Below are 27,121 nucleotides of genomic sequence, written 5' to 3'. Positions count from 1 at the left end.
TGATTGTCTTTTTCCTGAAACACCTTACCTGGAGTAAGTGAAACAACGAGACCACTGTGCCTGGGGTGGTCCAATCTATGAAGAGAATACATCTTGAGAACAACTTGTAAAAAAAAAAAGCTGCCCCACCAAAACTGCTGTGTTGGCCACACAGCCATTCCTTATAGCACATCAAGTTGTTTTTATGCTCTTGCCACATCTGCAGGATGGGCCAGTTCATTGTAGTGTGGCTTTGGAACACAGCCGTAGTAAAGTGGCTTGAGAAATTCATGTTATAAAAACAAATCTTGCGTGAAGCAATGCTGGTAATTGCCTAAACACAAGAGTTTCTTACATTACAAATTCTGAGTTGACCTGAAATGTGGCTGAGGGTGTTTTGGTTGGTTGGGTTTTTTTACAATTTATTTTCCAGTTTTAATAACTGGTCTAGACAGCAAGAAGCCTGGGAACTCATGCTCTGCATTGGGCCTTTGCACACAAATTACCTACCCCAGTGCCAGCAAATCCTGCTATAGCCAGAGACTACTTAAAAACACTGAAATGACAGGGAAAGTTACTGCAAAAGTAAAGAGTTCAAACCCCCCAAGCTATAGAGATGGAAGAGATATTTGTCAGAGAATAGAGATTTGTGCCCATCAGATAAAAGTACTGTGCAAAATGACAAGTATGGGCTGCATGTTTCCTCTTCAACCATTTCCTATAAGGCCTTACTTTTATCTAGTAGAGCCTCAGTCCTGTGCAAATTGAAACCCATTGTGGAAATCAAACCAGTATAAACCTGACTCAGATCTAGGATTGCCCCAGCCAGTTTAAGTATTTAGAAGTCTCAACAGTAGCAAATTAAAATTCTCACAGTCATGGCAATCCATTTCTCTTTTGCCTTCCCTAAAGCCAGTGAGTGCTGTGTCACTTATTTATGTAGCTGCTGGTCTCACAGGTTTGTAAATACAAAAATTGCAGTCCTGCTAAATATCTCTACTATTGAATTGCAGTCCTTTACCTGAGAGGACTGCAATTCAATAGTAGAGATATTTAGAAGACAAAACCTACAGCAAACTTCTCTGCTTCTCCTTGAGGTTCTGCTCACCTGCAGCAGCTGTGGCAGGGTCTTGGGAAACAACCACTCTTTTTCCAACAGTTATATTTGAAGAGTGAGGTTGCTGAAAACATTCCTGGGCCAGGCCCAAAAGAAGGATTGCTGCCTGGCAGCTGGTGCTGCTCTCTGCATTGTAATTTGTCCAGTCTTCATCTGGGCTCTAAAAAATTTCACTTAGATGGTAAAATAAGGAGGGACATTTGCAGGATGATGGTGCCACCTACCCAAGCCAGCTCTGGTCTTGAGCTGAAAGCTCTGCTACATAGAAGCACTTGCATTGCTTCCTTCTGCAAAGCAATTCCCTTTCTACATTGAACTCACCTCAAAGCGACTCCTTGGTCTGTACAGTGCAAAGCCTTCCCACAATGGGTGCTGACTGAGAAAGTCTCACCTAGACTGAAAGGTGCTGTTACTTCCCAAAGAGACATTATCCATGAGGAATATGAGTGAGCTGCATTTTACACCTTACCTGTCTGACTGATCTGCTGAAACTGGGATTTCCTGGGGTGATGGATACTATTTTGTACAGTTATCCAGCACTCTGGGACAGGAAAGAGCTTTTGTATTTCCCCATCAAGCCTTCCAGGAGGGGATCCAAAACAATTAATTGAGACATATTTTTGAAAGGGGATTAAATGGAAAGAATTTCCTAACCTTAGCTGAATGGAGCATTGGCAAGAGCACTGGTAACCCAAGTCATGGCCTAGGCCTGTGTACATTTTAACTAGAAACCACAATATTAAAACCACCATAAAATACTTTAAATTCCTTCATGGCTTATTCTGCTTTGCTGCAACATCCCTCAAAATCAAAATTAATCCTTGCTGAAGCTGTATCCTTGCTGTATTAAAATAAAGCTTCATCACATGTCTGCAGCACAGAAGTCTGCAAGCCAAGATGCTGGATGACTCGCTAAAGGCCAAACTACCCAGCTCACCCCACCACTTGCTCCAGGCTTCACTGAGGTACTACAAACCAAGGGGCTGATTTTTTCCAGTGTGATAAAAATAAATTGCTACCCACAGCTTTTACAGCATGGCTAATGTTGAAGATCTTTTCCCAAATAAATTACATTTCACACCTTTGACCATCATCAGCCAGGCCAGCAGCACCATGTGATTCAACTGTTCAGCTCTGTACAAGCCCACACCTCGAAGGACACATCCACCCTTCTCAGAGGCTGCTCAGCAATCCCTGATCCTTGACACTTTTGAAAGGATCTCAACACATGCATGCTGTGAGACAACTCCACAAACAGAACCCCTCCATAAAAGGTATTTAGTGCCACAGCCACAACACCAGTACTCACAGACTCCTTGTTCCTGCCTCTGCCTAACAACTACAGGGATCAGCCCTCTTTGCAGGAGGAAATGAGCAGAGAAGCAGAGGCCAGCACTGGTGTATTATTCCCAGTTAAACAACCTGCCGTTCAGTAAAAGGAGAACTTTGTCTGTGTAGACACCACTCTCCTGTATTCATCCTCCCAAATGTCACTCAGATGTGTTGGCACATTTCAAGAAGAGGTGACAGCACATCAGTGTTCTCTGGGTATTCTGTGCAAACTGGGGAACAGAGGAAGGACACACTCCTCTTCCCCGAGGGTCCCACAGGACAATTCAAAGATCACATTGCTGATGCAGAGGAATTTCAGTCACTATCAAGTCACAGAATTTCACACTCACTGGACAATGTGTTTGTGGGAGAAAGCTCCAGGAAAAAAAATAAGACTTTTTTCTACTTTTATACAGCTTTTCATTGTTATCACCTCCCTACCCTCAGAATGAAGTCCTGCTTTTTACCATTCTCTTCCAGGAAGTGACCTTGATTTCTCTCTCCAATGATGCATGTTTGGGGTCAGAAAAATGCCACAAGAAAAGCTTATGATCCTGGGTGAGGAGGAAAGAGAATGTCTATCTCCAGTTAGGGCACCCAATGGATCCCACTTCCACTGAAGCCAAACACTTCACTCATTCCAACAGGGCAACACAACAAACAGGGAACAGCGAGTACAAGAGAACAAAGCAGAAAAGCAGGACGCCGGAGCTCACAAACAGATGGCAGCACACAAGCAAACAGACAAAAGGAAAACATAATCACCAAGCCCAGAAAATGATAAGTCTGTCTAGTTAACCCCCTTTCTATTGACCTACAGATTTCTTGAGACAGACAGATGTGAGACCACCTTCGTCACTGACATGCTGCTAATGGAACGGACGTTAAAATGACCTTCAAGTGACAACTCGCCACAGGATAACCGTGACAAATGCAGCCAGATAGTCATCTCCACCTTGTCTGCAGACACGAGATGACATTCCATAATACACTTGTGTCAAAAGAAGGAAAATGCTGGATGGTCTTTTTAATGGGTTTGTCTGTAGCAAAGAGACCCACTGGGGATCTAATTTACAGAGGGAGGACTTGACAGAATGAGCTTATGAGGGAGCTGTGCGTGCGTGTGCATGTCTGCCTACTGCACGGGAAGGCTGCCTCAGGAAAGTGCATCCAATTCTGCTTTTACAGGAAAAGTCACCATATTCTTGTAAAATTAGAGCAACTTCTCTAAAAATTGGTTATCTTGAACACTGCAATGCAAGAGACCAGAACAGTGAAGGGAGATTTGAGGAGGATGGCAGCCGTGTGACGTGAGAAAATGCAGACTCCACAAAGCAGAAATAAAGCAGGGCAGGACAACTTTGAAAGGCCAGAGAAATGTTTCATCACATAAGAAATTATCAAAACTCTAGCCAAAATCTGCTAGGATGTGCTACAAAGAACCCACCAGCACCAGAGCAACCAACCCCAGGTCTTTGGAATTATTAGAAAGGTTTCTAGTTTTGTTTTCTTCTTCGACCTCCCCCTGGCTGGACCACTGCTGCTGGCTGAGCAGTCAGGCAGGTGGCTGGTGATGGAAGTTCATCTCCTGTGATATTTTCCCCATTTACTTGCACTTGAGATCAGGACTCCTTTGAGACCACAACATTAGAAAAGGTAGGAGATAGCAAACTGCCCCAGAGCATTACAAACAAACATTTCAAATGCATTTATTCCAACCATAGACATGTCACTGTTTTATACCAACTAGGAGAGCAGGGCCATTCTCCATCCTTTGAACTTCAGTGCTTCTCAGCTGTTGTATTGCTTTCCCAAATGGGCATTTAACACAAACAGGAATAACAGGAAAGAGGAGGTGCTGTGACAGCTACAGAAAAGGGCTCATAAATAAATAAATCCAACTGGTATGCAACTGCTCAGCACCAGCACTGCCAGTTGTCAACACTTCCAAGGAGAATAATAACGAATAAATAAGTAAGACCTTGCTAGAGCTGAAGTTTCCTACCTTTCACCACTCTACAGACTGTTTCAAGCCTTGTGTCACCCAGAGATCATACATATAGACTCCAAATGTAAATTCAAGCAGCATTTCTTCTTTCAAAGCCCTTGGGCTCCATTTGTAACCTAGAGCTTAATTCACTCTGTGGCAGACTCCTGCTCCTGCCAGGTAACCTCCCAGAAAGAAGAACAGATGGACTGAGACACTGGATTACATGCACACAAGTGAAAACACATTTAACAACTGCAACCAGATGTAAACTTACCAAGCAAATTAATTTAAAAAAACCCAGACTGGAGAGAAATCATTCATTACAGCCATGGAAAGATTATTTCTCTACTCAAGCATGTGTGTTGTGCCTCTTACAGGGAATGACACATTTTGGAGAGTGGGGGAAACATCAGAGTATTTAAACACAGGCAACTTATCACAGTGCAAAAGTCTACATGAGACTTGCTCAGGATGTCACCGCAGGACCGAAGGGCACAAGAAGAACAGCAGCTGGCTGAAGTGACAGGAATGACCAAGATGGAAGAACACAACTCATTTCAGATACAGAAATGTTTAATGGCATTAAAGTGCTACTTTAATGGGGACCATATGCTAACATTTAAACACAATTCCACTGCACTGCTAAATATGGTTGTCTTTATTTTTTTACTTTATTTTACCTCTTTTTACCCAGCCCTATCTAAAACAATAAAATAAAATCTAAAGGACTGAAATTAACAACCCATTCAAATCAGCAATAAGTTATGAATTTTATAAAGCATTTTTTCCTCTTTTTTTCTTAGTAATGAGGGGTAATTAAATTACTTAAGGATATACAAAGTTTCAAACAATGCCATAGGTGAAGACTCTATTAAGGTTTTTAAAACTTGGAAAACAAAATAATCCTGGCCATTAAAAAGACAAAAATAAAAAAGCAAAGCCCTCAAAGTGCAGGTTAGAATGCTTGTCTTGGAGAAAACTAGAAAACATTCGCTATAACAGCTCTTAACAGCACCTGCACAGATAAGGTGGCAAGGCCCTTGGGAACGGGACGTGCAGTCAAAACGTTACATTAACATGAGAGACGTGCTGAGCTTAACTAGGTTAACTACTGGACTGGAACTTCAAAAGTCAGCAAAGGGAATGATTCTAAAAAGAAAACTGAAGAAACCCCCACCAAACCTGGCCTCTTCCAGCTTAGCACGGCCTTCATCCATTGTGTGCATGGCAAAAAAAGAATCTTTGCATTTCATTGGGTCAAGTGCTTCATCAAAACAGAGATCTTTTCATGGCATAAATTCATATAAAAGACATCTAAGGTTTCATATGGACAAGCTCTAAAAAGATGCATCAGACTTGGGGTGTTTTCCCTCCCAACACATTTACAAATGTTTATCAAAAAATCACTTCAAATAAAAAGGTCATAGTGGCTCAGTATCTGGGCATGACTGTCTGGTGTGTCACCTCTCGAGTGCTGGTTTCGCTCTGCCCTCAGCTGGCCGTGTGCCTGCGAGGGGCACACATCTACCGGGGACCTGCTGGCGCTGGCACAGCCCCAGGCCTGACAGCCCACCCTGTGCTGGTAGATTACAGTGTGTACCTCTCACTTTAGCCACGCTTCTGAGGTACTCACTGTTTAAATGATGTCCAACAGAAAGCTGAGTTGAATGGTGTTCTCCCCTGAACATCGCTGCCCCTCTCCCTCTGGGCACAGAATGAGACCTTCATCATTATCGGCACTGTTATTCCTAGGCTACGTAAGCCTTTTTACATTTCCTAGTACATTATGACAGCATTAGATTGCGGTAAACTGTAGGATACAGTCCTTTCAGGACCACAAAAGCTCTTCAGAAGGGCCTAAATTAGGTTGTTCAATCTGAATGCAGTGTAAGAAATTTTGACATTTCTCAGATCTCATGACAGAAAGAGAGGGATGAGTTTCTAGTATCCTCTTTCAAACAATTTCAAATAAATTCAAAACAAAGTGTTTCATCATTAAGGTCTAGATCCAGGTCCCACAGAAACAAACGGATTTCATTGAATGCAAAGGGACTAGTATTTGGCCTAACTTTTTGCCAGCAGAAATTGGGATTGGTAACATGACCAAATGAACAAATATGGGTTTCTGGGGCGGCTTCCTTTACCCAAAAAGCTTTATATACAGGTCTCTCCAGGCCTAGCTGTCAATATGTCAATTCTGAAAGAGGATACTGGCATCTAGGACCCAGTTTGATCATCCCAGTGAAATCATTCACCCTGCACTGTTGTCTCACTTGGTTCTAGGAAGCAAACGAGAGCTTGACACTGGCGCTGGAGTAACCCTCATCACTCCCAATACTCTGCAAGCTGCTGTGATCATCAATGTCACTGATGCTGGTTGTGCTGATATTGTCCACTTCTCCATGGGAGAACTCTGTGCTTTCAACGTCCACTTCAATCTCTTCTAGAAAGGGAAATGAGAGAAACGCACACAGATTAGCATTACACACCCAACTGCCCCCTTCGTGCCAGTGAGCTCCTGGGACTCCCCCAACACAGGGAATGAAGCAGCCATCTGGCAGGTTCTCCCTGGAATGGGATGTTCTGTGGTCATTGTTTATAAAAAGACTACTACCAGCTTGGAGGTTTTTGTAGGGATTTGGCAAAGGGGCTTCACTCCTCCACATGCCAGCCACACTGTCAGTGTAGTTGAGGCACCCCACACATTCAGTTTGTCCCACTACCTCTTTCTTTGGGCCTCTAATACCCCAGTGTTACGAAAAAAGAAGAAACTGATAAATTGAGTGCAAGACAGAAAATGGAGCATGAAGTTAACCTTAAACATGTTACTTCCTTTACACTATATTGCCAAAGCCAAGACCACACACAATTACAATGCATTACTCTGGGGATCTGGGTTACTGTCACACATGCTTGGTGGATTTTGGAACAGGTATCTTGTTTTTAGGAGAGACTTAAAAAGCAAAGATCTAATTAACCAGGTATCTTGGTTCTCATATTGTTTAGGAATTTTCCAAAGGATTTTTGTTTTAAACAACAGACTCACACGCAAACTATCCATCATCCTCTGGTCTGTCAGTAAATATCAAACCATGTATTGTGCCTAATGTTCTGTCCACTGCAGGAATATTTTTAAAAAGGAAGTTATGTTAATTCAGTTAGCCATTCAGATATATCTAGCCAGTTTTGACTGAAGAGGTGAACTCAATGGGAAGTTTGGTAGGGGGGCTGGGGGGTAGGTGTGTGAAACACTGGTTCCAGTCTCATTAATATCTTTTTACCTTTTTCCTCTTTGTGCTGCCAAGAGATTCAGCAGACCAAAAATCACAATGAGCATCTCAACTTTACCATCTCTTTCAATGTCATAGAAATCAGATCAAGTTGACAGCAACAACAATTCTTCCAGACTTAGAACTCATGCAAAATACTAAACTCTCCACATGTATGTGTGTGTATGTGCCTGTGTGTGAGCAGAATCAGCAACCTAAACACCAAAGGCCATGAGAAGGGGAAGCTGAGAGATAAGAAATGGATGAATCTCATTCTCCCACTTGAGAGTCCTGGCAATTCTGTGCTGGTTCAGCAACACTCACCTCGCTCCGAGTCCGAGTGATCCGAGGAAATGGTAGATCCAATGCTGTCCATTCGTATTCGCTCTATCTCCTGAGGACCCTGTAGTTGTTCCAGTCTTCTCTTTAGGAATCTTTGTTCTCGTTCCAGGTTCTCAAGCTGGTGTTGGCTTCTCCTCTCAGCCTCTTCAAGTTTCTGACATGATCAAATACAACTCAGTAATTGCTTTTTCTCCTTCCCTCCCATCTCCACTGCCCTGCCACCTGCCTTGCTTAGACCTTCCCGGTCCCAGAAGGATTCAAGCTACAAGGGCCCTGAACCAAGCTACTTCGCAGTCTCCAAGCACAATGCCTTCTCCCACATCTTTCCAGCTCTCAGGTTCTGGTAAATGATACCCATTAGTACAAAGAGTCTCTGAGGACTGAGCCTCTCCAGGGGACACGCTGTGAATTGCAGCAGTCTGTGTGCGGGTCATTCCACTCGGCATCAGACACCTGCATTACCGCCTCTGCCCACGGAGGGGCCTCACACCCCCAAACCAATCCACTCCGGGGTTTGTTACCAGCTGCTCCAACATAAAAACGTGGCCCGGGAGTTCTGTGTTCCTTACTGCATGGTTTAGAAGGATTTCTCAGAAACAGTTTTCTATTCAGTGAGTGATTTACATAACCTACTACAGATTTCTTTGATCACAGCTGGGAAACCTACCAGGGCACTGTTCTTTGTTTCCTACGACAAGCGCATTGCATAAGGAGGAGTCATTTCAGGCTAACTCTGTCCCTTTGGCAGCACTTTCCTCCCTCATCACCCATCTTCCCTCTCTATATCCTGACCTGCAACGAAGTATTTCAGCCTCTTCCAGATACTGACAATGCAGCATTTTCTTTTCACATCTCACTTTGCCAAAAGTGGAGCTGGAAGAGCTAGGCTAGCTGGAAGGTTCACACACGGAACTCCAGCAAGCCAAACCTGTCTCACACTCTTGTGGTTTGTGCTAATGCTTCGGCAGTGGAAACTCAGTAGCACACCAGAAAAAAAGCTGCATTTCTCATCAAAATGCAGTCACTCAGCAGTAGGTATGTTTGTCTTTAAAGAGATACAGCTGTCAACAAATGATCACAATACAGAACAAGATCTTTGCTCTTCAAATCCATCATTTTTGTACTTAAGGAGTTCATTATGGACTCTTCCAACAATGTGGCTTGTGGCAATGATAAATGGCTAACCAAAGGGGCAAGGCTTGCTTGCTCTTTTTTTTCATTTATTTATTTATTTATTTATTTATTTATTTATTTATTTATTTATTTATAAACAGTGTCACGTTTCCTTCAACAGAGTTAGCTCTAGGCAGCAAGGAGGAGCAATTGCATTGCGCTTCCCAAAAGCCCACGCTGAAAGCAGCAGGGAAAGGCAGCTCTTACCTTGATATGTGCTTTGGCTTTGTTGAGCAGCCCAAGCGTGGTGTGCCGGGTGCAGTCTGGTCCGAGCGGTATCAGAACTTTTAAGCGTTCTAGACACAGGCGGAGGTGAGCTCGGCTGCAAGGGGAGAACAGGAGGATCAGAGCCATGCCTTCTGCAGGGGAATGTCATTTCTTTCACTGCTGCCCCCCCTACGAGGCAGTTTTCAGGCTTCCCTGTTTCCACACAAGACAAGATTCCCCTCAGGTACCAGCACAGACTGCCGCTGAACTATTTACGCTTCAAACACCAGCTGCTCACCAATACTTTCATTATTGCTAACCTCTGACAGACACTGTTTATTTTCTTGCTGTCTGAACTGATAATCTGACCCATCTGGATAAACTTTGTGCAGGGGCAAAGGCACAGAAGAAAATGGTACAAGTATCTCATGGATTTCCACTCTCTCTGAGCTATTTGCTGTCTGTTTTGCTGAGAAGAACTTTTGTGAAAGCAGTTTCGAATGACTGCTACCCCCTGCGTGCCTGTTCATTGCTAGCTCAGGGACATTTGCTATGAACTGACCTGAACACCTTCTTTTTGCATGAAATTAAGATCATCAATGAAAAAATAGTCAATTCAAAACACTGAAACAATCCCTGGTGGCAATTCAAGGAGTGAGAGGGACAGTAGTTCCCAAGAACTGCACTCTTACTCCTTCCTGGGACCAGGTCTGAAATGCTGCTGGGGGTGCAAGGTCTGTGGGAATGAGAGAACCCAAGACCTTCCCCCGGGCAGACTTCTGACCTTGGCTCACATCTACAAAGACAGGCTCCAGCACAACAGCACTGCTGGTGATATGATCCATTTTCTGCAGAATATGGCAACATGTTCTGGGGCAAATGGTTCAGGCAGCAGTGAACAACACACATCGTCTTCAGCCTGCAGAGGAAAACTGTTCCCACTGTCTCCTCCTCTAGATCACATATTGCAGGGATGAACAGCAGATTTATGGAAAACTATTGAGTGTGGGTTGCCTTTTTCCCCTCCCTCTCTCTTTCCCAGACATTAATGATTTATGTCCAAAGTTGTCATCCCAATCAATAACACAATGACATCAGCTTTACCATTCACATGCAAGAAGCACCAGTGCAAAAGACTCCTGAAAGCCTATCCCAGCCCTTGCTCATGCACAAAGAAACTGAATCTTAGCCTGATCCATCTCAATGCACGGGAAGAAAAAAAAAAAGAAAGAAAGAAAAAAAGAGCATGGACAGTTCATTTCCATTTGTTTTTCAAATGCACTATTGCACCCAGTTTGAAAGGGGTGGGGGAGAGGAGTCTGTAATCAGGCAATTATGTCAGTGACAAGCAAGGATGATTAAGGGTGGAAGGGTCAGGGGTTTTGCTGATGAACTGTCAGCACAGGGGAGTGTTCACTGGCCGTGTTGTAGATGCGAGCTCCTCACAGTTTCTACCATAAATCTCTTTACGAAGGGTTCATCATTCTGTTTCAATAACAGTCACAGGGCTGCATATTACCAGCAAGAGCCTTGAAGAAAGCATGTTTTCCATTAAACATTAACAAATACAGGGGTGGGGAAAGGGAAATCATAATCCAAAAATCAAACTGAAAGAACAGTAATCACATCAATCTCATCTCCTACTTCTCAAGTTACTCTAGGGCAAACCCCACTGTCATTAAACCCATATGGTTGACATGGGGGGATTTGTTTCTACCTGGAAGCCAGTTTTCAACACAGAGCTTGGTCAGGAGTGTGAACCCACTACAGGTGTTTGCCCTATGTCCCATGATGACCAAAAGGGTAAGCAATGAAAAAGTACTGCTGGTTCACAGTGGAACTGCAGTTTGTGTCATCCCTTGGGAGACTGGATGCTGACTTCTTGCACAGAAATGAAGAGGAGCAGGATCTTGTGATCAAAGACATTCTGGGGTTTGAAACCAATTTTTGGATACGGCACAGATTTCCTGAATGGCCACACAGGCAAGTCACTGAGTCAGAGCTGTCAGAGCGCAGCCATCAAGCTGCAGAATGGAGCAGCATGTGTCTCCTCACAGCACAAGGATCAGCTCCAGCCACACACTTCACCAACAGATCAGCCCAAGTTAAAAACACAGACTGAGCAGAGCTCAGATCTGGGGGCTCCACCTAACAGCAGACTGCTACACAGCATCTGCTACAGACAGGTATCACAGACTTGGAGGCAGCTCCCAGCCCATGGTGAAAATCAAATTATTTGTGTAACAGGAAAAAAAAGTTTGGGGAATCAACATCCAGCCAGTGGCAAAGACATCACAGTCCACTCTTGAATGCAGAGAGAAATGGACAACACATCTACAGCCAGAGCTTTGGGCTGATTCTCAGCACTGTGTTTTACCAGGAACTGGGAATGTGGTGCACCAGGAACTGCAATTCCTGGAACCAGTGATCAGCTTCAGATAGGAGCAAGCATGGGCTGGATTGCTGAGACAGCGATCAAGGGTGGCACTGATCTGCCACGTCAAAAGCTGGGTTATGTGCAGACTGAACAAGATCAACCCTGTTAAGCACCTGAAAGCTACAGGCAAAGGTCCAGCCATGTAATAAAATCCCAGACACTTGAAAACCTTCCCATTGTGCCCCAGGACTACAGTGGAGTGAAGAAGGTTTCTTCTTGTCCCAGGTTCATGCGGACCATTTTCAGAGAAGCTACTCCTGCACCTGGTTGGGCTGGCTGCTGGCCAAAGGCTGTGGCCTGCAGCAGGGGTGATGGCCTGTGTCAGCACACCAGGCATCAGGAGGGGCCACCTGCCTGGGACACGAGTGTGGTATGAGCTGATAAGCTCCCAACGGCACACAGCACGGCTCGGGCTGGAAGCACACTGCAGGGGCAGGTGGTGTTGGCTGAGCTAAGGCAGGTTTCAAAGAGGTCTGACCAGAGCTGTTACTTCTGTGCTACTGCTGCATTTTCCCCCTATTTCGCACTCCAAGCTGAGCCACATTGGGATGGGAAGGAGCAACCAAGCCTGCAAACTGTCCCGGCACGTGAGCACGGTGCTTTCCTTCAGAGAGACCCAACTAAACAACCTCCCCAGCTGTTACTCCTCTGCAGCATTCAATACCTTTCTTACTTTTTTATTTCTAAAATTTAACCCAATCACAGTCCCTGACCTCAACTTCCAACAGCCCCAGTGGACCATGATAGGTTCTTAAACTGCAGAGCACACGCTGCAGGCCTGACAGACTGGTGGGTGCATCAGAAATAAAACGCCAGAGCCCTGGGAGCAGATGGAGTCACTGCTCACTGAACTAGATGTTGCACAGAGGGCTGCGGTCTAGCTGACAAAATGGTGATCGGTCAAAGGTTGAACTCTATGGTCTTGAAAGTCTTTTCCACTGAAATGACTTCGTGATCCTTTGAAAACCATCACAGAAGACTTAGCTAAAAGACCATTTCAGAGAGAAAGCAATTGCAAAGCCATTAATCTTTCTTATCAAGTCCTGGAGCTGCCCCTGGGCAGCTGTAATTCCCCAGGTCAGGCCATGATGTGAGTGTCTTTTCCCCTTGTTTACCTGGACTCTGTTGCAACGTGGCTTTGACAATGCTGCGGGCTCTTGTTTTCAATGAAAATACCAGCATTGTGCAGCCTCCAGACAGAGCCAGACGGCTTTCCATGTAAACCACTGGATTATGCCAATATTTGACGCATCTGCCAATATCTAGAAAAACAAGTCTAAAAGCCCATATTGTTATATAACAGAGAAACAAGGCAGGCTTGGTGCAAAGGGCTGCTGCCTCTCGCTCTCTTGATCCTGAGGAAGACAGAGGATGACAGAAGGAGAATTCCAGTTTCAGCAGAGGCCGAAGCTTTTGCATGCTAGCTGCAGGGGAGATGGGAAAAGCTGCAGCCCTTCCTCCTGCCAAAGTGGGAAAAAAATCAGGCTCTTGCAGCAGCATACTGAGCACATTGTAGATGCCTGATGTGTGTTGAAAGAGAAATCTGTGAAGGATTTGAAAGAAAGGGGCTCTCCACTTTCCCAAGGGATGAGCCTAGTCCCCTCTTTCTGCTCAGCTTGATGAGAGGGAAAACTCCTGTTTGAGATTCCCATGTTGGGGGGGCATCAGGATGGCCAAAAAGGAGTAAAACACCTGAGAGGTTTCAGAAACCCAGAGCCAAACACAAACCCTGTCCCAAAGAGCTGAGGATCACCCTTTATCTTGTTTCACCTGGCCACTCTGGCTAGGACAGGGCCCCTCTGTTGCTTATGCTTCCTCCCCCTGTGTGGGGCCAGGAAGAGACTAGAACCAAGTTCCTCGGGGATGTGGAGGGCAAGCAGGGCAAGGATGCCCTCTCTTCTCTGCCAGGAGCTAAAATGGGCCAGGAGACCAAAGCAGAAGGATGAAAAAGCCCAGCAGCCCCACAGCCCTTCCAGCACATCCATAAGCTGTAGAAGCCTGCATATGGAGGAAAGGAGTGCTGGCCCTTGAAATTGCAGCCCCAGTGCTGCTCACTGGGCACCTGCTGTTCTCCCTGCTCTCCCTCTGTGGCTGTGCAAGAGCTTCTAACTGTATTTGGATTATCTGACTGTATTAGGATTATCTACTTCTACCCCCAGCTCCCCTTCAAGGTCCTCTGTCTTGAGCCTGTATCAGAGGGGAGCCTGGCTCTTGCTCTGTGCAGCCCCCCCTTGCACTTGGCTCTGTCTGGCTGCAGAGGGCTGTAATTTCACAGCCTGCTCTCCTCTCCAGCTCCCAATGACATCACCCACTCTGATTATATAAAGCACAGGGAGGAAGCCTTTATTTATGCGTGCCTTTTGCTCACAGCTTCAGCTGTCTCAGTGTACAACACACATGCAAATCCCACTGCAGGAACTGGGCTCTCTTTCGCCTGAATCAAAACTGCACTGCAGAAAAAGGTGTGGGTGCAAAAAAAAGTCTATGTTTCCTTCCCCCACACCTCTGAATACATTTTTGAGAAGTTTGGGTAGGAATCAACCTAGCACAACATTCTGCACCATAGCAAGCTGGGCACAAAGCCACCAGCTTCCTCCCTGCTGGGAAGTCCCCAGAGAGCTGAGGGACCTGTGCTGGCAGCTCCAAGCCCTGTGTCTGCTGGTCACAAAGTGGCTACATTGGGGCTGGAAACCTAACCCCCTACCAATGCCCAGCAGGGTCCCTACAAGGGCCAGCCCAGGGCTGTAAGGCCACTGGCAGTTTCCCTTCCTGAGCCTTGGTGGGCTCAGCCAAGTCGCTGCGCAGCCCCTGACAAGGGGTGCCCCCCCCGCCAGCTCCATCCTCCTCTGGTCAACGCTGCAGAAACGCAGCAGACACGAGCAATCCCTGCATGTTAACACTGCCAGAGAGGCAGCAGCTTCTTTGCCAGAAGTGGTTTGGGATTTGCACAGGGTCCTCGCCAACTTCCACCATGAGCAGAAGCGATGGAAACTGAGAAAAGAAACTTTCTCTGCTGAGGAGTCAGGCAAACGTGCGCACACTCAGCTCCGGAGCAGCAGGTTTACCAGACTCAGCACTATCCCCCCGTCAGACACTGCTGAGAGACTTTGCTGAATCAAGTCCTGAACATCTGCAAAACACACACACACACAGACACACACACACAAACTCTCTTCCCATCTTTAAAAGATCAAGCCTCCCTCCCAGCAGGAAATGACCAACTCGCCTCCAGCAGCAGTTCAAAATGCTGAATTCTTAATTTTGTATGTTGAAAGAAGGGAGCATCTGAGGGAAAAGAAAAGCATTTCCCAGATATTTTTGTACTTATGCCTCCAGGTCTATAGGGCTTGAATTCAACAGTGGATTTAAGCATGTGCTCAACATTAGGAATATGCTCAAGTTCCACTGAGGCTAAATCAGACACTTGATCTTTGTGAGATGTTAAAAAAATAGAAGCAAACCAAAAGAAGCACCAAAAGAATCAGAAGAAGGAGGATCCTAACATGGAGAAGGACATTATCATACGTCTCCTCTTCCCTCAAAGCCTTTTCAAAGTCGAATCTAATTTAACCCTGAAATTAGAAACCACCAACTTTGTTTGGATTTCAGAGCCTAACAGATTGTCTAAAAAATTCAGCAGGGATCACTGGTTGAAGAAAGCAATTCCTGGAGAAACACATGTGACCCCACATCAATAATTCAATGTACGGGAATGATTTTGAGATAAAAGTAATGAGAAACACATGCATAAACCACAGGGCAGGGAAAATACGCTTTCCTTCTAAAAGCAGTTCACAGGTCAGAGGCTGCTTATCTCCAACAGCCATCGTACGACTTGATGTTTTTTCCTTACTCTTGTCCCTGACCCCCAGCCCAGCCCTCTCGGCGAGGTATCCGCTCCCTGCTTTCCCGAGCGCTTGTCTCCAGAGGTTTTTCCAAGCACCTGGCTGCGGGCTGGAGGAGGCGGAGCGGGCTGAGCCCCGCTGTCTGTCGGTGCTGCAGCGCGTTATGCAACTGCTGCGAGCCCTCCGGCCAGGCAGCAACGCTGCGGTGGCGCCCGGCCAGCCCGCAACGAGCGCACAGCCCCGCTCAGCCTGATCGCACGGGGCACCACGGACACATGCTTCACAAGGAAATCTGACTCACAAAAGCACAGCTGAAAGTTAATATTCTCCACCTGAGCTGCGAAATGGCTCGCAACAAGCCTAGCTTTTGGATTTTAAATCGGGTCTCTCATGATTCTTTTCATGCGTTTGCTCCCAGTTGGAAGAGGATACTTACTCATCTGACCCTTTTCCAGTCAATTTCTACCGATGGCTCCCTGGCACGTACAAGTATTTGTATTCCAAAAGCTAATAACATCTGCCATAAAAATTAACTGAAAAAAATAACTCCATATTTTAAAATTTTTAGATGTAAAGATCTACCATTTAAAATAAACAAAGAAATGAAAATTTAAGACTGACAATAAAAAGACCTGACAACATACTATAAATAGGAATTTAAAGGAATAAAAAAGTTCTACGAGCAACATTTTCAACCTTATCTTAACCATGTCAGGTCTGTTTGCAAAAGTTAGAGATGAACATATACCCATCTGTGTTCTCAAATCAAGGCCAAAGGAAAAACAAACTGCAAATGATGAGATCTATGACCTAACAATGATAAAACAATAATAGAAATAATAAAAAAAACTCCAACCCCAAGGCAATGCAGTTTTTCGAAGTCACACAAATGAATGTACCTCTGCCTGGTCACAAGCCATGCACCAGGCAGATAAGGGGTGACATAGTGCATAAGAAAGCAGAGTTGTGATTCAAGGCCATAAGTGGAAACAAAATACAAACAGCAATATACTGATGTAGCCCACAACTGCAGAGCTTTGTCCAAAGGCCACCTCAGAGACAAAACCAAAACCAGGTACCCTGGGAAAGGGAGCATCTTACCAAGCAACTGAAATACTCAGAAAAAATGGCCCATTTTGGGGCACAAAAACCCTCCCCGTCTGCAACAGAAGCTGCAAGCCTTAAGGTGAACATAAAGCAAGGGTTTTACCTGAAAATGTACTGCCCACATCTCCACTGTACACTTTGAAAGCGTCCATGCTACAAAACCCTGACTGTCCCTGAGCCCTGTGTGGCCTTGCACGGCAGTGAGAGTATAGGGCAACCTTACACAGAAATTACTTCTACCCTCAACTCTTCTAGATGGGAACACTCATCACTGATGTCAACTTTGGAAGAGTTTCAGGTTCTTGGCAAACAGAAGCTGCAAGACCAACAAACTTTGTGCCAAGTGATGTCTTGCCACCACTGGTCCATTCCAATATGGACCTTTCTAGCCTACTACTGCAGTCTGGAGAAAGACATGCTCCTCCACCTCCTTCTGCATCACACAGCTGTACAAATCTCTGCATATCCTGGGATCCTTCTGGGTATAAAACTGAATATTGTTGAGAAGGCTCTCCTAATTATGTTATGATTTTGAAGGCAAATTCGTAAATCAAGCAGATCCCAAATAATTATACTAAAGCAACACTATGATTCTGAAGCTGAAGTGATATATCTGGGACTAATTTTATTCACAGCATAACTTCTGGGCCTTTGGGTCCTATTTGTTGCACATCTTGAGGTTTCCTGCTTTGACCTATAGGGCTAGAAGACAGAACTTCATTTAAATGAATAAAACAATTTCTAAAAAAGAGAGACTACCTGTAATCTCATGACTTCCAAAACTAGAAGAGGCAATGTCAGAAACTTTTGAATACTGATGCTCACAGTAATAAAAATTATGCCATTTTGGAAGGTTCCTCCTCCAGAATGAACTCACAGTTGCTCGGTAACACAACTGTTCATCCTTTCATAACCCCTTTGATCTTCAGAGGCACTGATGAGACACAGCTGCTCCAACTCAGTAGAAAAAGATCAAATGCAATAACCTGGGCTTCACAATGAGAAGGTGATGAGAGCAGCATAGGTGGCCATCTGCCCAGCAGAGGAATGGAATCAGTCAATGCCTGGCATTTTCTCTCACCCCTTCATTTTCATACAGATCTCACACTGACCTCAGCGCCCGTCCGTCATTTTCTCTTCCCAACTCTCAGCTCCTCTTTGTCATTCCTTGCAAAAAATTTGGACAGTTATTAAGAGATGTCAAATAGCAACAGATGCTCTGAAGCAGATTTCCCCCTGAATTTATATATTGAGGATCTCCTATTATCGATCTTGGACATTATTAATCCCTGGTGAATATAATTAATTGTATTTTAGCGTAGCACAGAAGACAATGTTACCAGCTAAACCCCTTTTAGGCTGAGCTGTGCTCACAACATGCTAAACCCAACAGCCACCACAGGCCACAAATGCTCTACATCACGTTCTCCTTCTGGAAACACAGCCCAGGTGCTGCTGGTATGGCCACATGCAGGTAAAGATCATTTGCCACCAACTTTTCAGTGTGCTGCCAAGCATGCTGGTATTGCAATTTCCTGCCTTGGCCAGAAGATTATGGTTACAATCCTGCATTTGACTATCAGGGAACGTGCAAAGAAAGCTGTAAACATCAACCCAGGCTGGTTAATTATAAAGCCCAGTCTAATAAAAACTCCATGTTTGTTAAAAAGTGATTAAAAATAGACCTGCTCTTTAAATAGCCAGCGGTGTCCTGTGCCCTGGTTCTCACTAATACCATTGTAATTATCCTTCTAGGGATACACAGTGTGCTCAAAGCCAAGTCAGTGCAGAGTCCTCCTGCACACTGCCAACATGCCTGCAAAGCAGCTGTGCCATTCATCAGAAACCTGCCTCCTTGCAGAGGAGGCACTAACCTGCTTTGCTGCAATCTACGGATTTTCAGCTTTACTGCTAGAATTAGGTCACTGGCAAAGACAGCCAAGATTTCCCAAACTCTCCAGCTATTCTTGATTATTCTCTTCATCAGAGGTTTCCTGGCTAAGCACAATGCCTTTGAAATGAAGAGGTATTTTGGGTTCCTGCAAGGCTTCTGCAGTCAAACACTAAGAAGCAGAGATGCTCTCACTCCATAATCCTTAATGGCCTCTAAAACTGCCAGGCAATGGGAAAGTTCTCCAGCTCAGACCTACTGCCACCAGGTCCTTCCAGCCTCTCCAGAAGAAATCAAAGATGGTGCACACCAGAAAACAGAGGAATTAGCAAGGACCTGCAGGGACCCTTGAAGACCCATGCCCCCACTTGTGCCTGGCAGAACACAAGGCAGCAGACAGCTTCCCAGCAGGCAGCTGGAGAGTAGCCAGAGACTGATCTCCTGCCCACAGCAGAAAAGCTCCCCCTGGACCACAGCGTGTCATAGCAGTAGAAGCACACACAGTACCTCAAAGTCCCTGTTTCTTTGCAATACCACTGAAAGAGACCTTGGACTTTGTGCCTTCCAAATACAGCCAGGTTTCAAACTTGTACTTTCATTAGCCAGCTGAACAAAGCAAGCATTTGCTTCATAAGACAGACATTTGTACATCACTGAAAGAGTAAATGATGCTATTAACTTTTTATTTGGGAAAACGTATTTCCTGTTTTTAAAATCATGAGTGTGACATTTGTCAATATCAAGAATAAATTCTGATCTGGTACTAGAAGTTCTTTTTGTCATTAACAAAATTTTTAAAACTACACAGGTAAGTTATAGCCACTAAGAATTTTTCCATCACATGCATCTATTTTCTGAAGCTTACCTCATTGAAGAAAATTCCTAATGAAAGTATATTCTAAGAATGTGACCATTTGACATACTTGTTTACACAAAATCTTTTATGCCAGAAAGAAAGCATGTGCTCTTCATCTAATATCTCTTCACACTGTCAGAAATATTTAAGGAGTCATCAAATATCTACTGTATCTTTCAGATACAGAGGGCATACATCTGGAACAAGGGAAGCAGTGCATGTAATTTCACCTTGTAAAATTATTTTAAATTTAACCTCAAACTTCCCAGGGAAAATGAATTACCAGCCAAGGTCATTCTTTGATGAATGTTTGGAAAAAAAGCAGTAGGAAGGAGAACTTAAGACATCCTAGCAGACCTTTTCCTACTGGATATAAGGATTTTTGCACAGAAAACCAGCAATACAGTATTTCAGGAGGCTAGGAGTTGGCTAACATTAAGTGACAAATGGTTTTAACTCAAGTTACCTATACTTGTTACTCAGGTGGGGAGCCAACAGAGCATAGCTCCCAGCACACTGACAGCAGGTGAGCCATGTCCTGAACTCACACATACAGAGGTACCAGGAAAAAAAAGTTTTTGAAAGGAGGCACTAGAGAGTGTGAAAACACACCTTGCCTCTGTTTAGCTGATGTGACATGCTAATACAAACTTTCTCAATACAGTTCTTCCAAAGAGGAGCCAAGTTTACAGTCTAGAAAATTAAAACAATATAAACTTCAGGGGAAAAGAACAACACAAACCCCCTGCCTTGCTCTTTCACTTTAACTGGGCACCTTCCTTATATCTTCTTTCTCTCCTGTAGGAGTGTATGAAGGCCAAGAGATGCAAGATGGCTCAAACCTCAAACAAGGAAAAAGCATGGAGCTGGCTGCTTGGAAACAACTTCTTTGGGCTGGAAGCAAGAAAAAAATATATCTGTAAGACATGCAAATTGCTCCATTTGCTTCAGCTCAACTACAGAACTTCTAGTGCTTTCAATAGGGCTCAAAAATCATTATATTAAGTACAGGATGCTCTACCTAGTGAACTTTTGATCAGCTGAAGAAGACCATTATGACCCATGCCTGGGTCTTCAATGCCACAAATGGATACAAATTTGATTCTCCAAACCAAGAACAGCTGTAGTTGAGTAAACCAACATTTGTAGGAGGATTAGCTGCCTTATGCTTGCTGACCCTGTATTTTCCCAGCAGGAAAAGGGTTAGGACCCCACTTGGAACAAACCAGAACTGAAAGTTCATAGCTTGTTTTGGAAAGAAAAATTATTTAAAAAGACAAAGAAAAAGAGAGAGGAGCTGGAACACCTACTCCTCTGGTTTGGTGGAAACTGGTTTCCATTTGCTCTACTATCAGAGCAGTGTTAAGAAAATAACCACAGGACCTTACAGAAATACCTGCAGCAGTACCACTTTATAATCACAATGTCACCCTCCTTCCTTGCTCTTTTGTAGTGCTTATGTCACTCTCAGGGCCTCATGAACTTAGGCAAGATTCACTACTGCTTCACCAATAAGATATTTTATTTTCTATGTTGCATCCCATTCTGGGATGACTCCTTGTTGGTTCCAAAAAACACTACTGTTAAAATCACAGCTAAAAGCAACAAAAAAAAAAGTCATTTTCTCCAAAAACAATTCACCTAGAGAGAACCTGTGGTGGGTTTCCTCAGCATGAGAGCAAAACTGCAAACCAGAAGGAGGAACTTTTTGACTTTCCTGGTGCTGTGCTAGCCAGGAGCTGGCAGGGCTCGCAGGCACTTTGAGGAAGGGCAAAGTAGCAAACCGGAGATGACATTTCCACAAGCAGGAAAGGATTATGCAGCAGGCAGGACCTTTAAGTGACAATCAGACCTGTCCACAGACAGCTTGCATGACCCCAAGGAAATCCTTCAGGAACTGAAGTACACATCACTCATCCACAAAATGGAGCTAATCCTAATTCCTTCATACAGTACAGCACAGCTACAGCTACTCCTGCTTTTCAGGTGCTCATGTAGCTCAGCAATGACAAAGGTGTGGGAAGAGCCACGAGTCTGGGATTCTCTGGAAACCAATTCATCCAGCTTCCTCTGGTAGTTAATGAGGCTCAGAGTACAACAGGGCCACATTTCCCAAAATGGATCAGTAATTACTAACTACTCCATATATGCAACAAAAATCTATCTGAGGTCTTCTGTTATCTTTGTCCCAAAAAATTCTCAAGATGGAATTTCAAAGGAGTTTAGTCATAATCAGGAAGACAAGATGAAGGCTGTATTGTTGACACTGCAATCACAGTCATAAAGCTTTTTACTTCTTAAAACTCTTTAGTTTCTGATGTCCTACTGTTAATCCCATTATGGTTTAGGCCCCATTAAAAAATATACACCACAGTAGCTCAGACATCACATTACTCTAAAAAACAAACACCAACATAGGATGTTTCCTCTTCTTTATGTTTCTTAAATACAAAGGTTACATTGGCTCATTGGTTCTGTGTGGGGGATAGGAAACATTTAACCCTGGGTGCTGGGTTGCCCCAGGTACCACCAGAATTGTAGGGAAGATTACAAGAGTTGGCAAGTTTAAAGTTTTTCACTTTAAATAACAGAACAATAAAAAAAAAAAAAAGCTCCTTTGAAATGAAAAAAATAAAAAAATTCTTTGAGCACCTTGTGCAATTCGCTTTTCCTGGATGGCTGAGGGAAATCACAAGCCAGTGCTGTCTGCACAGACCTGGGAGCCAGCCTGGAGGGCTTATGGGAGTCCCCTGCTTGTGTACCACATCTTTCCACTCTGACAGCTGCTGAACACTTCCAGTGTGCCCAGCACACAGTACAAACCCCTTCCCATTCTGCTCTTTCTCCACCACGTGTACTCTCTGCAGAGATCACCACAACACACAACTCAAAGAAACTCCAAGAGACACTCATGACTCCAGAGAGCTTTCACATGCTTTCCTGAAGTATATGACACTAGATACAAGATTTTGCTTCTCCTCTCCTTTTGCAATCCGTTCACTGAAATGTATCCCCATATGTGCTTTTTCCAGTGAATACCAAGCCTGTAAGCTGCTTCTCCAAGCCAAGAAAAGTTTAAAAGAGGTCACACCACAGAGAACAGGCTCTGCACATTTCCTAAGAGGGTCATATTACATAGAATACCCATGGGAGATGAAGTGTTCCCATCAGTTTCCCACTTTTATTGGCATCAAAGTTGCTCTTTGGGTTAGGTGAAGTGGGAAACGCATGCACTGGAAAAAGAAAAGATCCATGTTTTTTGTTCCCCACATTTGCCTATCTCAGACAGAATTCCTCAGCATACTTTGAGGGTCTAACAGAGTGACTCTTGCTAGGAAAGTTGACTGCTATATTCAGCATTTGGGACCCTTCACACTCACAGAGGCACTCAGCTTTGGACAGCTTTTTTTCTTCCCTTGAACAACGCTGAAATAATTTTCTTTAGTCAGACATTAAACAAAACTTTCTAGCAGTAACCACAGTTAATCAGGGCAATAGGCTGCACTGTTTCCCTATGCAATCCTGCTGCCAATTAAAGCCATACTAGATTGGCACCTGCCAGAAAAGCTTTAGATGGAGCTTATCCTGCCTTGGGATGAGGGCACCAAATAAGCGCTGTAGGTCCCTCTGAGCTCCATCCCTGACAGCTTCAGAAAACTTCAGAAACCACAGAAATCTGAAGAACACAGTTTCTTGCTCTCCTTTACCTACAGGGCCTGAGCCAGCTGCAGGGGCAGCATGCTGAGTCCCCAGAAAACTCTTTGAGAGTAGACGCTCTGCTCCAGAGTGGCAGTTGCAGCTGGCAAAGGGCATTGATGCCATGTGTGTAGGAGCAAGCAGGCAAAGTAAAAGGGAGGCTCTTGAGGCATCTGCAAGGCACTGTTTCCATTAGCAGAATGAGACAGCTCCCTGCCGTGCAGGTTGGCAAGGAAAGACCAGGAGCAAAACAAACAAGAGGAGGGATTGCAGGGAAAAGGAACCCCCCACCCAAACTGCTGAAACTGGCTGCACCCCAGTAAGCTTTGCAGTTACACAGCTGCAAACTTGGAAAAGGGCAGACAGCTCTGAGGCCAGGATCCACTCTATGAGAAACACTGGAAACAAACACAGATCAAAGGGAAACACCAAGCTGTATACACAGCTGGGGCTGTCTTCCCCTGTTAAAAAGAGAAGGGCACGTAGCTTTTAACTGCAAGCTCTTTGTGACTGCTTGCACGTAACCGTGCATCTGGGCAAAGGCGCGCACTCGCCCCACACTCGGCCTCCTGGCATTGCTGGGCTGTAACTAACGAATGGTATTTTCCAAGCTGTATAGAAGATTCCCACACAGCTGGGCAAAACCTGACTGGGCAACCCACAACTCAACCCACCCCAGGGAACAAGGCCAAATAGGTGGAAATAAAAGACATGGGAGATACAAAGCAACCTCTGTTTTCTACAGTCTCTGAATTCTACAATAAACCTGCTGCCCTGCTCCTCCTTTTAGAATGACTCATTTGAACGATTCCATTGAGTTTCCAGAAGGAGCAAAACAATTCCCATCTAAGGGCTAGGCTTTGACCATGTGGAATTGGAATTAACTACCCAACTCTTCAGCAAGTTGTGCCTTTATGTAGTACTGTAAAGTTTCTCCTGTGAGGAAAATGTGGAGGACACATCACCCAGAACTTCCTGGGAGAGCCAAAGCAATTCTTCCTGCACAATCCAGCTCTGAGAGAAAGAGGAGATTACGTATACTGCAGCAGCACAAGGAAATGCTGGTGGCTTCCTGCTGTTGGGTCCTGGAACACTCTTGGCTGACCAGACTCTTCTTCAAGGCTAGTGACAGTCACAGTGGGTTCCTCAGGGCTGATCTCACCTCTGAACCTTCCTGTTCTGTTCCTTTTCTTTCCTGGGATGCTCACAGGGAGATCCTCCCACACACAAATAAGCAGTAAAAATCAGGTCTGGCATCAACTACCTTCCCACATATCCCTCCTGATGGTTGTATGGCTTTGCCAGCCTTCACCCATGTGGAAGGGTCCTTGCCCTTTTACTACAAACATGAGAAGAGCAGCGTCTATCAAATGCCCTCCTTTTGTTTTTGCATTATTTACTGTCCTGGACAGTAAGGAACCCTTGGCACTGCTCCCCAAATGACTTGGCATAACTACAGCACTGTAGAGACAACCAGAGAGGAGCAACAACTGCCCAAGTGAGGGAGCAAGTATTCACCCGAGAGCCATTAAGAGCTGTGCTTCTAAATGATTCAGATGCTTTTAGATATTCCACCCTGTCTCAGCAACCAGACAACTCAGAGATAGCAGCCTGCACTTGACTTTGCAAGCATGACTAAATTTTTTGCAGCTGTTTACTACCTACCATGATAAAAACCACACCCTTACCATAGGAACTGCTATCAGTCTGGACCATGTGTGAACCCGTTGATACTATGCACAGAGTCTGCTTCTATAAAAGTAACGCTGCATTTCAAACTCATGTCTTGTTTCCACTGGTGGCTTCATGAATAAGCTTTTCTGTACTGATCCTCCTTTCCATTAGCCCCTCCTGTGCAGAAACCCTTGTACAGACAGTTACAAGATCATTCTGTAACTGCTACATCCCTTTTCCTGCCTCACCTTTTGTGAGCTGAACATGCTCATTTGCAAAATCTACCATTCACAGCAATCTGTTCTTCATCCTGAGCCTTATAAGCACTGAACTCCCAGGCAAAAAAAAAAAAAAAAAAAAAAAAAAGGGAAAAGGCATCCATGCTTTGCAAGAGCTTTTCATTTTTCCCCTAAATAAGTCATGTTGCCTTATGAATGTACTCTCAAAGGTAAATAATTAACAGGCAAGAGGGACAGAAAATCTTATTACATGGCTAATGGGAAGTGATGCTCAGGCAGCAGTGTACTCATAATGTATAGCTTCAAAAGACAGCCCTAGGCCTTCTTAATGGAACACTGGGCTGAAAACCTGACTCATGCAGGGATTCCTCTGCATTCCTTCAGACTCAGATAAATCCAAAATCTTTATCTGAGATTCAGCCTGCATCTAACAGACCGAATTCTTATTCACCTCTGAAAAACAGGATACTCCAATTTTGCACAGGCACAGCAAGGAACAACCACAAAGAGCACTAGGCAGAGATGATCTGTATTTCCACACAAATTCGAACTCCCAAGGACAGAAGGAACGCTGGTAGACTACACTATCTACTGCTATATTCTGCCATGCCCCTGACATAGCCCTGCCCATGTTATCCACTTGTTTCATGTGAGTAGAATTCCTGACCCTTGGTTTCACATGGCTTATTTAATTGTTTTATGGTTTTCTCATGCACTGTTTGGGAGGAAACCTCTGAGGTCTGTTTGCCCACAGTTATGTAAACTATTCAGGATGACCAGCACCATTTGCAGCCAGGCAAGAACCACAGCAATTGTAAGATGAAGCCCTTCTCTCCTTTCCCAGATAAGGTTGTGAACAACTGTCACACGCTTGCATTTACCATCACAGCACCCAAAACTAGGAGTTAGACCATACTGCTGCCTCCCAAAGCAGCAAATGTGCCTACACTTTGTGTCCCTCTTCTCTTGCCTTATGGGAGAAGGTGTCAAACAGCACCTTCTGGCCCTGGCCAACACTGAGGGGACAGAAGGACACTGAGAGGGACACAGGCGGTGAGCATGAAGTTTTGAAGGAAGGTGGGAGAGGGGAAATTTGTGTGAAGAAGAGAAAAGGCAAGCAACCAGCCAGAGATGTGGATCAATGAAGCAAAGGACCGGTCAATGCAACCTTGTCCCTGCTCCTTTTCTTCTTCCAGGCACCAGCTCTGTGCATGTTTCTGCTTCCCATCTGGTACAGGTCACACCAGGAGACACCTGGGGGATCCCATTTTTCCCATGTTCCCTCGCAATATAAGGTTAGAGGTTATCCAAGCTGTCATACTTTGGTAAAAATGGGCCGCATACAGAAAAGAGAACAAAAGTATGTTTCCGTCATTTCCTACCCCACTTTCTTTGGTTATTACAAGTCTGCATGGGCTACATTATTACATGTACCAGATGTAGATCAACATATACAACTCCAACTTCTGCCCCAAGGGTACATGGTCCTGAAATTTGTCATTAACAGGTGATCTGTCTCAAAATTATGTTCCTATTACTTCATCTTTCCTACAGCAGAAATTCCCAACTGGCTTTTAGCTAGCAATGCTTTCAGGCCCATGAGCAATGTTAGTCACTTGAACAACAAAAGTTGTTGCATCAGAACTGCTGGCTCTCAGCACCTCAAAGAGCACCCTGGAAAAAAAAAATAGCAAGCCTGCAAAGTCTCCAGAGATCCATTTAGGAGAGAGATGGCAAGTACAGAGCCATGACATGACTGAAAATGGAGCCAGGAAAGCTGAATGCTTGACTTCCTACTTGAGACCAGAAGTCCAAGCTCACTGATTAGAGAGGGCATTTGCCCAGTCTTTATAATTTTTTGAGGACAGCCATAAATAAACAGAACTGGAGAGGGTTCAACCTGAAACAAAACTACGGCAATGCACCCAAGTAGAAATCTGAAGATGCAAGTTTGGGAAGAGATTCAG

General features: G+C 44.6%; 1 protein-coding gene across 2 annotated transcripts in view; it reads right to left on the bottom strand.

Annotated features, from left to right (window-relative positions):
* Positions 1 to 4,381: 4,381 nt before the first annotated feature.
* Positions 4,382 to 27,121, bottom strand: part of MXI1 (MAX interactor 1, dimerization protein) — a 55,852-nt gene continuing 33,112 nt past the window's right edge. The window contains exons 4-6 of one of the 2 annotated variants that reach the window (XM_084210775.1): positions 9,410 to 9,524; positions 8,012 to 8,183; positions 4,382 to 6,861 (exon numbers count right to left, since the gene is read on the bottom strand). In XM_084210775.1, coding sequence (XP_084066901.1) covers positions 6,698 to 6,861; positions 8,012 to 8,183; positions 9,410 to 9,524 — 451 coding nt within the window. In that variant the 3' untranslated portion in view covers positions 4,382 to 6,697. The remainder of the gene's footprint in view (positions 6,862 to 8,011; positions 8,184 to 9,409; positions 9,525 to 27,121) is intronic. The other variant, XM_084210776.1, reaches the window with a different exon arrangement.

This window comes from Fringilla coelebs (assembly GCF_963513975.1).
Source record: "Fringilla coelebs genome assembly, chromosome: 8".
Taxonomy (NCBI): domain Eukaryota; kingdom Metazoa; phylum Chordata; class Aves; order Passeriformes; family Fringillidae; genus Fringilla; species Fringilla coelebs.
The sequence above is the reverse complement of the archived record's forward strand: the minus strand, read 5'-3'. Positions and strand labels throughout refer to the sequence as shown.